Raw genomic sequence first — 17849 nt, 5'->3', positions numbered from 1 at the left:
AAGTTGGTTTATAAAATTGTTCTTACAGTGTTTGTTTGTTTTTGAAATTTTGCGCAAAGCTACACGAGGACTATCTGCGCTAGCCGACTTTAATTTAGCAGTGTAAGACTAGAGGAAAGACAGCTAGTCAACACCACCCACCACCAACGCTTGGGCTACTCTTTAACTAACGAATTGTGAGACTGATCGTCAAATAATGCCTCCACGTATGAAAGGGCAAGCATGCTTGGTGTGATGTGGATTCGAACCCACGATCCTCAGGTTACGAGTCAAGCGCGCTAAATACCTGTCCTTACCGGGTCTAATTTGAATAGCTGTTTTCGTACTACTTTCATTTATTCTGAAATAATACAGTGTATTCTTCATTAAAATTTCTGAAAAATCAGTCACTCACAATACATGCTATCTGAAAGCTACAATTATTTCTCATTTTAACCATTGTATCGCAGCACACCTGATAAAATTTTTTATTTTATTTTAAAATGTAAGATTGTTATCGTTTCGTTATAACGTACAATGGAACTATCGACGCTCTGACATAGGCTGGAGCATTATTCTGTTATGTATATTGGACTTTTACAACGGATAAGCGAGCGGCAAAATTTGCAGTGTTTTCTGAATGCAGTCTTATGGTTATATCTGAAAAGCTTATCTTAACTGGTTTTTGCAAAATCTGTTTGAAAGATGTGACCTTTAAGAAATTTTGTTCCAGTTTAATTCTCCAGGTCTTTATTTAGAACATATATTCATAAACAAAATTTAGAACACGTTTCTTAGTTATTTATTAACAACACCAATTCGTCTGCACGCCACCTTTAATATAGCTTGATAGTGGAATATTAAAGAATTCTACTTACAAGTTACATATTTCACCAAATAACCCAGAATTTTATTGGCAAAATCCTTTTTATTCAAAGAAAAATTCTTTATTTAAATTACTGAGTAGTTTTCTATCTTCGATAGATAAATACGTACAGAAACAAACAATTAAATAGACAGATTAATATAGAAAAGGAAACAAATTAGTGTTTGAACCTTGTAGATTTGAAAAGTATTAGTGTTAACAATTCATTAGTTTAAAATTTTCTACAAATACCTAGTCCTTGGACTTCATAATGATTAATCTCCAGTATTTGTTAAAAGATATTTAGAAATATTTACTCCCTTGATTTGTTTAGGGTTAATATAATCATTTAATTTTTTGTTAAAACGTACCTATAAATATCTTTTTTCTGTACTTAAAAGGGTTGATTATTAAAAAAACCCTAAATATCCACTCCATTTTCAAAAAAATGTCTAGTAAATTGTAAAATCCGCAATTCACTACATAATTTGTATTAAAGCTTTAGCACAAACAACGAATACTCTGAATTCTTTTAAGCACTTTTAAATAAACCTCCAATATTTCTAGGTTTACAAGATACGTTTTTTGGCAATATCTGCTAGAAAACATCGTGAATTGTCACTTTCATTTCCGCACAAGACGGTATTCCAATATAAAATATGTGTTACCTGCGCGCGCAGTGCGATCAGAGCTGTAGCAGTTCGAATGATGAGCTAGCTACCTCAAAGTTAGACAGTAACAAGTTGCCAATCGAGAAGCATCTGACCTGGCGCAACAACTAGATCCCAAACTAAGTTGGAAACAGCAATTAAGTTTAGAAAATTCTTTAAAAATTATAGTTGTTTTTTTTCTCTCTCGTGTACATTATAATTTCATTATTCTCCTAACAGTATCAGTAAAGAACAGCTTAAAAGCTTTTTGAGCATTCTTTCTAGCTTCTCTTTTGATTCGTGCCAAATTCCGAAATGGATCCTAGTAACTTTATAAATTACAGTAATATTTCTAATATCGGACGTCAATTGGAGGCCTTGGGTCCGGATTTGCAGATATTTTTAATCGTTTTATATTCTCTAACTGCATTCCTAGCCTTAAGCGGGAATTTCACGGTCATTGTTGTCTTAACATTTGGAAAGAAGTCTTCCCGCGACTTAAGGGCGTACCTGATCAACCTGGCAACTTCTGACATCACCATGGCGACCTTTTCTATACCTTTTACATACACAGACTTCATGCTTGGGCGTTGGATCTTCGAGCCGTTTTTCTGCCCAATTGTGATGTTCATGCAACACTGTTCAGTTATAGTTAGTGTATTCACACTAACGGTAATTGGATTAGACAGGTCAGTTAATATTTTTTTTATTGAATTTCGCCAAACAGATGCGAAAAAATGCATAGCGTATAATGTATAAATTTAAAACAATAACTCTTTGTACATAAAACATTTATTAATCAGTTTTATTCTGTTAAAATATTAGAACCGGGTTATAAGTTCAAGGGGCAAAATAATAAAATTTAAACCTGAAACTTTTTATTCATTATGGTAAAATAATTTCTATCGTGTGTGTTTTCTTTAAATGTTTGCTAACACTAAAACGTGTATTTAATTGTTTTATTTCGTTTCTTCAATAAAAATACAAGATATAAATAGTTACCAAATTGTCTAAAAGTACGATAAACGTTTGTGCACGTACAAATAATTAAAATTATTCTGTATTAAAAACGTTCATATACTTTCACTTTAAATTTTCTGTGACTTTCTCATTTAATGAAACTTTATCTATAAAGATTTCTACTCGACTACAATTTGAAGCTCGTTATTACTTTATAACCAACGTCTCTTTTCTCCATTGTTCATTTCCATTTTTTAAAGATATTTCTTTTCTCAATAACAAGAGCATAAAAAGTTCTAGTAACAGGTATAAGTAAATAACGTCAAGAATAAAACGAAGAGGTGAAATATTGAAAGTGTATATTGTTTTTAATGACACCTATAGGAGAAGACACTCTATACTCGTATATAATTAGAAATATTTAGAAAAACATCGTCTTACAAATCCGCTAGCCTAACAAAATTCATAATGGATAAAAATCTCTAAAGAGTATAAAGAGTTGATGTGGACGTTTTTACTTAAGGCTTGATGATGGAGTTAAAAACAAGTAAGTTCTTAAAACTCAATTAATTTAATCGTTTATTGTTTTGTATTTAAGAAATATTTAAAATATATTTAATCTCCCTGAACTGTACATACACGTATGTTCACATGGAGGATGGAGCGTGCTTGTAACATATAGCCTTCTGACTGAGTCTTTTGCAATGGTTACTACGCTTTAGGTCTATCGTTAAAATATAATTATTATATAGAGAATAGCCGAACGTGACAATGACTATTGTAACGAAGTGGTTGTACCCCAAAATGGTTTAATATAACGTACATAAGCTCTATATAACGGTTCGTCCAGAAACGTCAACTCAACGCTGATGTAAACTATGACCCCGTGTAATATATAAATTGCGGTCGATAAAGAGTGGGAGGAAGACCATATAAAGTGTTTGGATACATTTGTATGGCTTGTATATGTTAGTTAAGAACACTTGATAGGATAATGGCGATGCTTAAGGTATACGATTCAAAAGTAATTAACATCAATTGTAAGTCAGGGTTATGGAGAAGTTCAATAATCTGTATTATATCAAATTTTAGGTTCATTTATTTATATTTTCATTACAGTGTTGAATTATCATCAAAATGTGGTATTTGAAATACTATAGCAAACGCATAGCTTTAAAAATATTATAGAAATGGGAATGGATTTTTTATTACAATGTTGAATTATCATAAAAATGTTATCTTTAAAGTACTATAGCAAACGCGAAGTTTTAAAAAATATTATAGAAATAGGGATGGTTGTGACAGGCGTGTATTAAAATGCTTTGTGACGTCTTCTTTTGAGAGGTGTGCGTAGAAAGTTTTCTGTGATGTGCTCTTTTGTGGAACGTGTGTTGAGCGTTCCATGTGGTCATTTTTCGAAATGTATGTGTTTGTTAAGAGCTCTGAATATATTTTGTCATAATGGTGAGCTTGTATGAATAAATGTTCTTTTCGTAACTTGCTACTGAAAAATGTATACTAATCTCTTTGTATAAAGTTTTATGTTTAGAATATATTGCACTAAATCTATTTGATCGTTTATTGAAGATTTCGTGTGCAGTAAAGATAATTAAAAATGATTTAAAAATAAACTAGTGATTTTGCTATAAAAAGTAACGAAACAAGAAGTTAAACCACCATCACAAAATTTGTTAAATTGAATCCTTACTTTGACCAACGGGCAAATGTGTAAAACAACCAAAATACGGATTAAATTGTATAAATTTGTGTTTGTGCTTTTAATTCTTGTTTATATTCGTTGGTAAAAGAGTAGCCCAAGAGTTGGCGGTGGGTGGTGATGACTAGCTGCCTTCCCTCTAGTCTTACACTGCTAAATTAGGGACGGCTAGCGCAGATAGCCCTCGAGTAGATTTACGGAAAATTCAAAACAAAGCAAAAAAAATTCTTGTTTGTTTGATTTTTATTGCAGAATTCCCACTTTATTTTAAAAATTATATTTTTAATGCTCTTGTTTCTTTATTTTTTATGTTATTCCTTTTCTAAGTATATACTTTAATTTTAGAAACCGTCATGTTTTTATCCATCGATATTCAATTGAATTGGGTTGAAGAGATATTTAAGTGGGTAGATGATATGTTTACCATTTTTATTATACCTTTATATATATGTGTGTGTGTATGGCTGTGGTTGGGAGTTATATTAGTTACTTTAGATAACTGGATGAAACCCGTAATACTAGTGTAATTTGTTTACTGGCCTACCAATTAGTGCCTCTCTACCATAATGGGGGCTGGCATAGTAACTTCAAGAGATAAGTTTATTTAACTTACTTATCCCCAAATGGTAGTACTTTTTTTTCTTCCTATTTACTTTGGAGAGCGGTCAACTTCCCACAACTCTCTGTAGGTAGTGGAAGGTGAAAAAGGTGTGGGATGTTGTGGGCTTGAGAACTCACATCTCACTCTCCTAATTTCCATTTCTACATCTATTATTTTCATTTCAATTTTTATTGTTATTCCTTTATTATATTTTATTCTTTTATGTGAGACTGACGAATGGAGGTAAAGACTGATAGACTGTGTATCCTTACCGTAATGTGGGTTATACTTCCCAATCACCTCCAAAACCTAGGGTATATTTTATATCCCACATTATAGTTTGTATCCTGGGATCCTTTCAATTAAGACAGCGTTTTTTGTTTTTTATTTGCTTGATTTTGGTATTAACAAATTAATATAGATATGGGTATACATGGATGTTTTATCGGAATACCAAAAGTGGATACCCCCAAACCAATTAAGTCTGCTGGAGAAATGTTGTAGCGAAAGTCAGAGTTATCTAGATAGATAGAGGACGAAAAAGTTGTTGTTTTAGACAGTTCGAATTGTTGCATCAGATACGTTAGCAATCTTTCTTTGTACATCTATGCTTAATATACCATAGCCAGTGTAACTAATACTTTGAATAGCCGGATTTGTGCTTAGGAATTAGATAGGATGGTTTTTCGCGTGTGAACTATCTAGAATCTTTACCTATCCCAACTGTTAAAGACTAGTATACCTAAAATTATCTTCAATTGATGTGTGACTGTGAAATATTACGTATATAGTATTTTATTCAAATATGATCGTGAGAACTCTTCAGTACACGATTTTCTGTTCAGAAATTGTGAGAGTTCGGTTTTTCATAATTATCTTTATAACTACATAAATTATCAGAGAAAACTGAAGGAATGTTTTCTCGAAGTGAATAATGCATTAAAACCATCACATTTGATGTTTATTCGCTGACAACGCTACACAAAAATTGACGATTTAATTATTTTGTTACGATAAACAAGCGACAAAATAAAACAACAACCAAATAATCTAAAAATTAAATGAATGGTTTTTCATTAAACAGCGTAATAAACAGTAACCTATTTTCCTTTTCCACCAGAAAGAGTAATTACACAATTGTAGTAGGTCAGTGTTTTCCTAGACATAGACTTTGTTTTGTCAATTTTTACGACAAACAATAGCCTACTTAGCCTACTTCTCCTAAAAATAAAATAAGAACAGTAGACAATGCCCACTTATGGTAAAACATGTTTTTCCTGCATCTTGAGGTCATCTAATCCCAACTTTAAATATTTTTCTCCATTTTGATATCATCTAATGTCAAGTTGAAATATTTTTTAAACCTTGATATATTTTTACGTCAACTAAAGTGTTTGTAGAACACTAAACACGTCTGACACGCCTGGTGTGGATACGTACAAAAGTAAAAATCAGTCTCCCTGTTCTGTAACGAACATCCGTGTAGATGTCGGGTACTGCAGATTAATTACCATGTTTCTGATGATCTGTTGTGTAATTAGGATCATATAGTGTTCAAACTTGGGATCTGTTACCGAGCCTGTTATTCCATGTATGTGATAAGATATTTTCCCCAGTTTTGAGCTCCTGACCAAAACGAAGGCAGTCAGTCAATAGCACCAATTGTTACAAATGCTTTGTTCGGCTTTGAACTAAGCAGTAGAATCGACAACCCCTCTCATAAAGCATCCAACTTAAAATCGTGGTTCGTTTTAAGGACCGTATTGAATGAAACCTTAGACCTTCTGAATTGCAACTCGGCATTTCAAAACTGATTTAAAAATTTTCAAATTATGTGACGATTAATAAAGTGGGAGCATGAAACATATATTTCTTAATCTTAAGAATGTAGTACCTGCAAATATCTTATAAAAGAAAAATAATCAAATAACTATATAGATGTATGTTTTCATACATGCAATTGTATTTGTAGCGTGCAACTTTACTAATTTTAGACCACTAATAATGCTTATGTTATAAATAACGTGAAGATTAAAGCAATTTATTCAGTTTTAGTGCATAGGAAACTGATGTATCTATTTGATAAACCCACATACCTATTCAGTATATCGCATTTAATAATGCTAAAATAGCCATAATTACTTAGTTAACTCAGTTACTAATGTTAAATAACTCGTATTCACGTGTTAAAATCACTTAATAATGTTACACTTAGTGTTGATCGAGAGGAAAACGTGTTAATACTAAAATCCAGGCTCCGATTCCTTTTAATTTACATAGTGCATATAACCCATTGTGTAGCTTTACACTAAGTAACAACCGTTTTAAAATTACTTTCTAAACCACCATAATGTTTCTTAGAATGTCATACATTTAACTGTAAACAAATATCAGAGGTCATAGTTTCAATGATTTCGTTCATCTTCTGTATGGTAACAAAATATTAATGTTCAGCGATCTCACCTTGTTCCAATAATTATGTTATCGTACTTTTATGATTATTTTTAAACCTGTAATTATTTTATTCATTTAATAAAATATTATATTTACGTAGCTTTCAATTTAGTATTTAACTAACTATATATTAAGGTATCAAACTATAATTCAGTGAAATTTTCTTAAACATGTAAAATTTGCTTATTTTCTCTTAACATTCTATTAAGAAAAGAATAATTGAAATTAATACACTGCTTAAAATGTAGGCAATTATTTAATAACATTTATTTAATTATACTAAATAATTAAATATTATTGTATAACTTAGGATGAAGTGGACCATAAATGTTTTCATAATTTGTTTATAACCGTGAATAAAAGACTTCAATGTGATGACTGTTTTAATTTAGACAGATATCTAGAAGAGACATTCCAAGAAGCTGAGTAATATGTCACTAGTTGTGCCACAGATCCTAATAGACATTCAAACAAAGCCTTACTTTTGTATCCAAGTCAAACAACAATAGTATTTTCGAATCAGCTCAACAGATAACGCTCAAGATCCGTATAAAAATAAAAGTATATATAAAAAGGAAACACCAGGAGATCCCTATATTAATCTCATGAGAAATGATGTCCAGATTAGCTTCAGTGAAAACCGACTATTTCCAGATATTATCCAGCTCTTCGGAAAATGTTTTTTTTTTTTTCCAATGATACTCCTCTCACGCGTTCTTTATTACGAATAATGATTGTGGTTTTATTGTTCTTGCTACACGTATCAGGGTTTGCTTGTACGATCGGAGCTACATGATACATACAAACAACGTGTTATTGCAAAAGAAACAAATACAGAAAATATAAAAAGTGTCAAGCTGCGTTAAGTACATTGTTTTTAACCAAAATCACTTTTAAGTCTAACACATCCTAAAGACATTAACTAATCTATGTTTATTTCTCCGAATACCACTCTAAATATTTTAAATTGGCCTAGCCTAATTGTGTTTAACCAAAAGTTATTCTAGGCCCTACGTATTCTAAAATAGCCTTTCCGAAAGTCCTTCTGTAATATATCCTAAAATAATCTAACCTAACATAACCGAAAGTAATTCTCAAACTTACCTGAAAGCTACTATAGACTCTAACTTATCATAAAATAACCTAATCTAACGTAATAGAAATTGACTCTGCACTCTAGCTTATCATAAACTAACGTAAATTACTTAACCAACAGTTATTATCTAAATTATCATAAAGTAACCTAACCTAAATTAGTTAAAGATTGTTTTAAACTTTAATTTACCTAACCTAAAATAACTAATGTGAAAGTCATTCTAATGTTATCCTTACCCTAAAGTAACCACGTTTTTTTGAAACACTTTCCCAAACCTATCCATTTCTAGCTTAACGTAAATTAATAACCCAAAGTGACTCGTCAAACTAACGCTAAAACCATGGATGCATTATTATGACTCTCAGGTCCAGCATGACCAGGTGGGTTAAGGCGTTATAATGTAAAGACCAATCCCACTATTCGTTGGAAAAGAGTAGCCCAAGAGTTGGCGGTGGGCAGTGATGACTAACTGCCTTTATTCTTGTCTTACACTGCCATATTAGGGACGGCTAGCGCAGACAGCCCTTGAGTAGCTTTGCGCGAAATTCAAAAACAAACAAACAGTTATGACTGTCAATTCTATTTTTTGATTAGACTAGTTCAAAGTTGGCGGACGACGATGCAAACTAGCTGCTGCCTCCCCTCTTGTTGGTCACTTGTATCACAGATCATTGTCGAATAGCCTTGCAAAAAATCTAACAAACAAACAAATAATTGTTAGAAAACAGCAAGCAATCGTCCTACATAGATTATTGAGGTGGTTTAGTTATGATACGTAAACCTGTTTGACAGTCGTTTTCTTTTAAAGAAAGTGTTCTACACACATGTTCTACCTTTAGGATTCTCGAGGAACAACACTATGTAAATTCATTACTATTCGTTAGTTAAAGTGTTAAAACTATTATATTGATTTCTGCTACTTACTGTTGATTTCAAAGAACAACTATACATTATATAAATGTAATAGTAGTATTCCTTCGTTGAAGTATAAACCACTATTGTGCTTTTTGTACATGTTTTGAGAAAAATCGATACGTGGTAACGGAGTATTTAATTAAGATATGTCCAGATTAGATCATTCGCTTGCTTAACTTAATAACTGTTTTGGCCTGCAATATTTACACCTTATGATGTATAAATTGTAAATCCTTTAATTAGTTATTTAAAATATATTATATAATTAGATATAAATTACAGCATCCGCTCTATAATTGACTGTAGCAGGTTCATTATTTTAGTTTCTAGTTATTATCGTTGCTTTATATTCGTTTTAATAAAACAGTGTTTTCATAGATCACAGTAAACATAATTTGAAACGCTTCATCTTTAAAGTTGCTGTAAACTTGTTATTAACGGTGAATATTTTGTGTGTGTATAATCACACCGAAGAAGGAATTATTATGGATGAATTGTTATTGAATTATGGTACAAGATTTTGGTGCAGAAAATAGAAAGTCTTGACCTTTAATCCTTCCGTCTTAATATCTTATTTGGTAACTTTGGTGATGTTTCATGCTGAGGCATGTTATACGCTCAATTTTAGTCTAAATAACTATTTTTTTTTTATATTTCTTCCAAAACGATATTTTGGGAAGGTTGTAGCCTTCAGATAAAATAAAACTAGAACGTTTAAATTAATTAAACTGAGTTTAATGTGAATGGAAAGTATATTGAACTGTTCCCAGTGCAACAATGAAGAGTGTTGTTAATTTTTTCGCGCGAAGCTACACCAGGGCTATCTGCGCTATCCGTTCTCAATTGTAGCATGATACATTAGAGTGAAGGTAGTTAGTCAACACCACCTACAACCAGCTCTTGGGTTAGTTGTTTACCAATGACTAGTGAGATTGACCGTCACGTCCCCTGATGTGATGGCAGTATGTCTGCGCACTTGCAACTCTAAAATCAGACTTTCATTTTCTCGCGTTGTACACAGAAAATCGCCGAAATACAAACACTCATACTTGAGCATCACATTGTAATGCTCCAACGGCTGAAAGGACGAGCATATTTGATGACGAGAATTCGAACTTACAACTCTCAGATAACAAGTTGAGGCAAGAAAATAACTGACGTGTCATTCTGTTTTGTTCTAGAACAATTAAAATCGAATGCGTCAGACAAAAAGAGAGATAAGAAAACAGACAGCAATGAGAAACGCGTAAGCAGAAAGAGGTAAAGTAACACATACAAGACGAGGGAGACGGGCTAATATACAAAGAAAATGAGATACGTAGATTCACAGGCAGAGAAACAAAAAACACACGAGAAGAAGAAAATGAGTTGACACAGAAAGAGAAGGAGACACTAGAGGAACAGACACAGGAACATAAAGGAAGGAAACACCCAAACACTGAACACGGAATAGACACGGAAAACGAACAGAAAAACGAAAATATACGGTCACAACAACAAGGCATATGAAAGGTGAAAATGCACTTAAAAATATGTACAGGTACATAGGAGGAGAAAATAGTCGACACTAAGAGAAAAATATAAAAGCACATATGCTCAGGAACAAAAACTATAACACAAAATACATATAGAATCGAAGTTGTTTGATAAATGGAATTAAAACTGTTATGTTACCAACTAACCAAGTTTGTCTCAAAAATACATTCTTATGATATTCAATAATCCTTCTATCTTGCTCAGAAATTATAATAATATGTCAACTCGTTTTCTATACAAAATATTTTCTAATCCTGTCACGTTTCCAAGAAATGTACTTTATGAGTAGCAGAATTTGACTATAAATTCTGCTACCTTCCATAGAGATAGTGGATTTTTCATAGAACACTTTATTTCTTTACCTAGAAACAAAATAATGTCTACAAAAACACAAAAGAAATGAAGCGGTAAAGTGTTGTCAAATAAAGCTTTGCAAAAGACTAAAAATCTAGACTTTCTGTACGTAATATCAGGAGAGTTTAAGTAGATTACGGATAAAATAATTTCTTTACTGTTGGACTGAAACATGAGAATGTCGGAACTCAGCTGCATACATTGATGAAATTTTAAATCCAGTGAGAAAGCATGGATGAGATTCTAAGAACTCATGAAAATATACTAAGTAAGACAACACAGAGGTTTCAAGTTACTTAGCACTCGATTTTTTCTGATTTTTGTTTTATTTAGTTTTGTTCTTGTTGTTCTTATAATGATTGAACATTCGCCCATATTTGTATTTGTCTCTGTTCTGATTCTGTTGTTGTAATTTTATTGTCCACTATCCTTTAAACTATTTGGTGTAATATTACCAATAGAACAAGATATTATAGATGATATACCTACAATGGTGGTAACACTCATGCACAGGAACGGAAATTGATACTCAGGTGAAGAAAGAAGAACAAAGACAAAGCACCAGAGAGAAATACGTAGAAAAAGGTTGAATAATTCTACCCTTTCAGTGATAACTTATCGTATTTAAGAACATTCGTATGAAAAATAATGTTAAAACGATTGGAGTCGATAGCTCTTTAACAACATTAATACATTAAAGATTTTTTTTAAAGTTGAGTAAAAAGTATTAGATTTCAAATATTTTATATTGGAAGTTAAATATCATATTATCTCCAATTCAGTTTTAACTGAGATTGGAAACTCTCTGTAGTTTTTAATGAGGCAAGAGCTTTTAAACCATGATAAAACTAAATAAAAATTACTTTAAAATGTTTTTAGGTGTATCAAATGACAACGAAGGATGGTATTTTAAGGAGTATTTCGCTTATTAAGCTCGAATATCTAAACAACTGGTAGAAATAATAAATACATTATAACTAAATGTTCTAAGCTTCTAATCAAAATTTAGAGTTGTGGGTAAGCTAGAAAGGAAAATAAAGAGAAAAAAAACAGAAATAAAGAATCTCGAAATGGAAGGAACTGTTAAGTTATATGGTAGTGGGTACTGTTGAATGGTGGTCTTTCTCCTAAGCTGATTCATAGAGTTCTCTAATCATTTAAATATAAGGTGTCGTTCACGTTCAACATTCCAATTACAATGGGTTTTTTTTTCGTTTTCTTTCTGCTTAGCAGAAACCTATTTCCCCTGCTTACAAATTTAAGCGGTTCCCATTCACTCTTTTACACTATCCTCCTCTTATTACTACACCTATGAAAGGTAGTGAAAATATTGCTACTCTATATTGATTATTGCTTTTACTTGAATTTTGTAGCCAAATTTAGCCAAAATATTCTCCAAATATTAGAAAACAAACTTATGCAGTTTAATATAGATTTTTATTTGCTTGATACTTTCCAAAAATACCTAAATTATAATATTACACATAAATACTTTAATTTTGACTTGACCACTTTTGAACTGAGCAAAATGTAATATATTTTTTAAGAGTAGACTTAAAATAGTGGAAAGCCAGAGAAATAATTCTGTCTTTGTGTTGAGAGAAAGTATTTTGTGTTTTACTTATAGGGTTTTGTTTGTTTTGAATTTTGCGCAAATCTTCACGAGGGCTATCGCAGAAAGCTTTCGTGTAGCTTTGCACAAAATTTGAAATAAACAAACCATGTACAAAAAAAATTTTGTTTTGTTCAATTTTTAATGGTTCTCAAAGTGACGAGTTATTTTTGCGTGTTGTTAAAAATTATTCATGGCTGTTCTAGGTTTTTCTTACACCTTTTTATCCCCAACTCATGCTTCACAAAGCTCTGCCACCGTCACATTGCATATCATATCTCGTAAACGTTCATTGCCATCAGACGTTTATAATAAACACACAAATCTTATCGTGTCTTCAATGCCATCTATACAGTTCGATGGGAAATGACGTTTTAGTTCTAAAAGATACAGACGACAGATACCATTTTGTTAGTAGTTCAAAGTATATTGAAGTGGATCTCGCAGCAAGAGCACATATGAACTAAAACCAGTGGCTAGAAGATCATTTAGAAAGTCATGATGTATAATTTTCTTTCTTTCTTTCCTTCACCATTACTTTGGATGGTTCTCTGAAAACAAGTTTGAGTCTGAGTTGGTCGATATATTCTTGAAACATGCAAATTTTAAAGGATTTTTACTGAATGATTTTTTTCAGATTCAAATCTTGACAATATACGATTTCATATTCTCTATTAGAAAAGTAAATATTTATTTACAGGACGGAAATTCTGATATGGGCTCCAAAAGAAAAGTCAAGTACTTTACTCTGAGTTATGTTTCTTATGCGTTTTAATGTTTAATCATAATGTCTGAAAAAATCGTAGATATTATACTTTTGTTATTATCAACATATGAATGTTTGAAAAGTTTGATACGTAAATTTCAAATTATTCCATGGAGATAGGACGCTAGTGGCAATTAAAAATCTCATGACAAATTCTTCCATGGAGATAGGAAGCTAGTGGCAACTCCAAAATCTTATGATACGTTGTTTTACACAAAGTAAATATGCTATTCTTAAATATAGTTCTAGTGACTGACATATAGTCCCTGTTAGATATTTATCACTTTATCTCTTGGAACAGAAGTCAGCCATGTCCAACATTATAAGAAAGCATTATTTCTTCTTGTGTCATTACTAACTATGACATAGACACACGTACTTCCATACTTGTGCGGAATTGTCGACGAGATGCTTAGCTTTTCCCAATCAATAAACAAGAGGGTCTTCAGAAAGATGATACGTGGCCAAGTCTAAACATAATACAATGAGTCTGGTAGAGTCTTTGATAGATATATATGTTTAGACGAATCTTGTACCTTATGCAAAGTAATAAAGCTATCGCTGAGTATTTCATAGATTCTGTTGACTATCTTCCTCCATGTTATAAAAGCTAAGTCCTTTGTATTTCTAGAATATTTTACTTTAACGCCGTTATACGAGTGCGCGCTACCTTCTTTGTTATTAAACTATACAAAACTATAACTTACCATCAAACTATACAGGACGTTATGTAAATTACAATAAAGCCATTTTGGACACTATTTAAACTTGCTGTCAAACCTCACAGGACATTGTGTAACTCACTTGAATGTGTTATGGATCCTCCCCAAAAAACTGTTTATCAAGTAATTATCTTTTGTCGACCTTCTAGTCATTTATGTGTACCAAACGAGACACAATTTTTTAAGATGTTAGCGAGGATTATTACGAAGGATGGGGTTCTTCTAATGATATATGAAGCAGAGGATAATCGTAACATCAATTAGCCTATCTACAGACATCAGAAAGAACAACTTAACACGAGAATAACCAGGAAATAAACTGGATATTTTTTAGCCTGTTAAAGTCCAGATTGCTGATTTTCCGCACTTTAACACTTCAGATTCTCATTTGGATATCTTTCTCTCTTTCTCTGTAGGTATAATATTTATATTTATATTCTAGTCGTATAAGACTGTAATGTTTCAATTTACAAATTTTACTGTAGTACCAAAAAACACGTGACTAGTAACCTTATTAGTGAAAATAAAATTAATACTTATTTACTTTTGTTGCACTAGTATCTTTGATGCTTTTAACTTTCAATAGAGAACAAATTCGCTTAAAGTTAATTCCTGTTAGCTTTGACTACATACTTTTGATTGTTGTAAAATACTCCTTAAAAATAGTTTTTTCTTTTAATTTTTTTCTATTTCAGTTCTTTATTATTTATTTTCTTGATTATACCAATTTCTTGGATTTATTAAAGTCTTAATGGTACCAAATGTGATAACTATACTATAATGTTCATATAGATGTATAGAAACTTGATGTAAAAATAGACATTATTTTAAGTGTTTCAAAACATAGTATGAGTCAATCATCATAGCTCGATTTAAATTAACAACAATAAATATTTATGGGGTTTGAGTTATTTTTACTTTACCATATAGTAACATAAATTAATTTAGGTGAGTCAATAATATTATGGCATTGCGCCTAATTTATTATCTGATATCATACTGCGGACCAATTATGTGATGATTGTATTACAGATTTCTTTTCTTTCCACCAAAGGTACAATTTAAAATATAATCTGTGATGTAGTCGCCTGATGCATTCCTTGATTCGCTGCACCCTCCACTTGAACTGCAGTTTCACCTATTTACATAATTAAATTTAGGTTTCAATATTCTAAGTTAAAAAGAATTGAAAAGAAAACAATTGTTATATGCACATTACCATTATAAGCGACGTTCCTGTATTACTTTGGTTTGCTAATGAAAGCTGTGCTGACGAGTTTTGAATATAAGAAACTGTAATTCACAGCAGCGGGTACGGGGAACCAAGGAATATCTTAGGCCTCTCCGTCACCGACTGTATTTTCAGTTTTACTTTTGGTGGAATGGAAATAAGTCTGTTATGTAACAACAATAATAAAGCTTAGCACCGATATACAGATTACAAATATAGCAGAAGAAGAAATCAAGACAATCTGATTTCAATAGCATCAAATAAGACGTTGTAACACAAGAAATGTACATCGTTTGTAGATTGAAAAATATCGAAATTTATTTTTTGCAAATTCTATCCATTTGCAGATATTAATTTGCCATTATCTTTAATATGATTTACTGATGAATTTGGAAAATATTAATTGTAGTCATGTTATTCTACAAGTAAGACTGATAATAAGAGTAAGAAGACTAAATTTTCAGGTATAACTGGTTCCTATTTTATTTTTACAGCATAGATAAACACCAACTTCTAGAATTAACGTTGCGTTGTTTCCTCGAATCATAACAGCAAGTTATTGGTTTCAATACTTGTTATTGTAAAATGTTCACATTGTGCTAACAACAAGAAATACTATTTTATTAAAACAACTGACTCATCCTACGTTTCTTTTCATTTTCTGTCAGATAAAGGTTCCTTTCGGCAGGCACATTAAGAATACTTTAAAACATGAAACAAAATGGACATTTTAATATTTGTTTGTTTTTGAATTTCGCACAAATCTACAAGATAGCTATCTGCACTAGCTGTACCTAATTTAGCAATGTAAGATTAAAGGGAAGACAGCTAGTTATACCACCCACCGCCAATTCTTAGGCTACTATTTACCAATAAATAGTTGGATTGACCGTCACGTTATAACGTACCCACGGAGAAAGAGCGAGCATGTTTGGTGTGACGGGGATTCGAACCCGCGATCTTCGGATTACGAGTCGAGTACCTTAACCACCTGGCCATGCCCGACCTATTTTAATGAAATAGCATCAGTATTTAATAAGTTAATTTTTTACTGTAAATGAAGCAAAACTATAAGCCTCTTATGTTTTATATATAAATAAATCTTATTTAAAGAAAATAATTGTCCACAAAAGCCTTAATAGCATGACTTATTTTCCAGATAACATTCCTAATATCCTGGAGACAAAAGTATGTTACATTTCTTTCAATATCTCTTTAACGCATTTGAACTATTATTATAAATAACAATACAGAAGAATGCAATGAAATCTCAAAGGTCATGAACACCCCTCTCCTCCCTCGTTTCTATTTCTTTTTTATTACCTGGAAGAACATTTTAATAATTTTTATATTAACTAATTCATTACTGAAACATTTATAAACTCTAATATTTTCATGCCTATTTATACTAAATATTTTTGCTGACTTATTATTAAACTTCTTGTAAAGGCAAAAATATTTTAAAACATATATATATATTCAACTTTCTGACAGCAACGAAAAATCCCAAACTCTCTTATTATCAACCCAAATATCCTTGTTATCAGGTGCATTTATAATTACACTTTTATGTTTACATGCTAGAGGTGCCTCGACCATAGAACACACTCATATCTTCCAAAAGTGGAGATTCATCATCTTCTTTGTCGCTGCGTGTATCAAAGAACAGTGGATCGTCCCTAATTAGGAGCTAACAACCACGGGGAGGAAACTGGCCGACAGCAACAACCTATTTTACTTTTAATTGATAATTGTTAATTATTATGTTGTATACTTTTCATTTCTACTTTTATTAAACACCTGGTATAGAGTGTAAATACAACTGTTTTAATGTTATTGCTTCTACTGCTATTTTGCGGTTGAAGAGTTTGGTACCGATCTTGGAGCATATTATCTTCAAGGTGTTTCTAGCTACGATATCCAATTCAATTTGATTTAACGTATGTTATTACCTTATTCTTTTGTACTCCTCCCACTTCCATGTAGGTCGTTATCTGATGAGCTTTCAAGTCTCTAAAACGTTTCACTCATGTTCTTTGGAAACATTTGCATTCAGTTTTATGATAAGGAACAAGGAATCTGTAAAGAGTATGAGTGTATCTTCCTCTTATGATAGTTATTGTTATTAATCCACACTTTCTGCTCTAAATGAACTTAATTATCCACTTTTGGTCACTGACCATTCAAAAACAAAATACCCATGCAGTCACGTCGTTTTTGACTGAGCCATCCGTTGCTATTGTCAGTGTTAGCCTTTTTTGATTTATACATGTGTCCATTTAATGACTTTGGCTGTGTTGACCAATCCTATTGTTTCATTAACGTTTTGATGTAAGTCTTCACTAAGTTTACCTTTATGCCGTTTGCCTCGACTTACTCAATATTCCTTTC

General features: G+C 31.7%; 1 protein-coding gene across 2 annotated transcripts in view; it reads left to right on the top strand.

The window, feature by feature from the left end:
• The first annotated feature begins 1618 nt into the window (after nucleotides 1–1618).
• Nucleotides 1619–17849, top strand: part of LOC143228101 (QRFP-like peptide receptor) — a 34551-nt gene continuing 18320 nt past the window's right edge. For both annotated transcript variants that reach the window (XM_076459427.1, XM_076459428.1), the window contains exon 1: nucleotides 1619–2183. In XM_076459427.1, the coding sequence (XP_076315542.1) occupies nucleotides 1810–2183 (374 nt within the window). In that variant the 5' untranslated portion in view covers nucleotides 1619–1809. The remainder of the gene's footprint in view (nucleotides 2184–17849) is intronic.

Source organism: Tachypleus tridentatus, chromosome 10, assembly GCF_004210375.1.
Source record: "Tachypleus tridentatus isolate NWPU-2018 chromosome 10, ASM421037v1, whole genome shotgun sequence".
Taxonomy (NCBI): domain Eukaryota; kingdom Metazoa; phylum Arthropoda; class Merostomata; order Xiphosura; family Limulidae; genus Tachypleus; species Tachypleus tridentatus.
The sequence above is the reverse complement of the archived record's forward strand: the minus strand, read 5'-3'. Positions and strand labels throughout refer to the sequence as shown.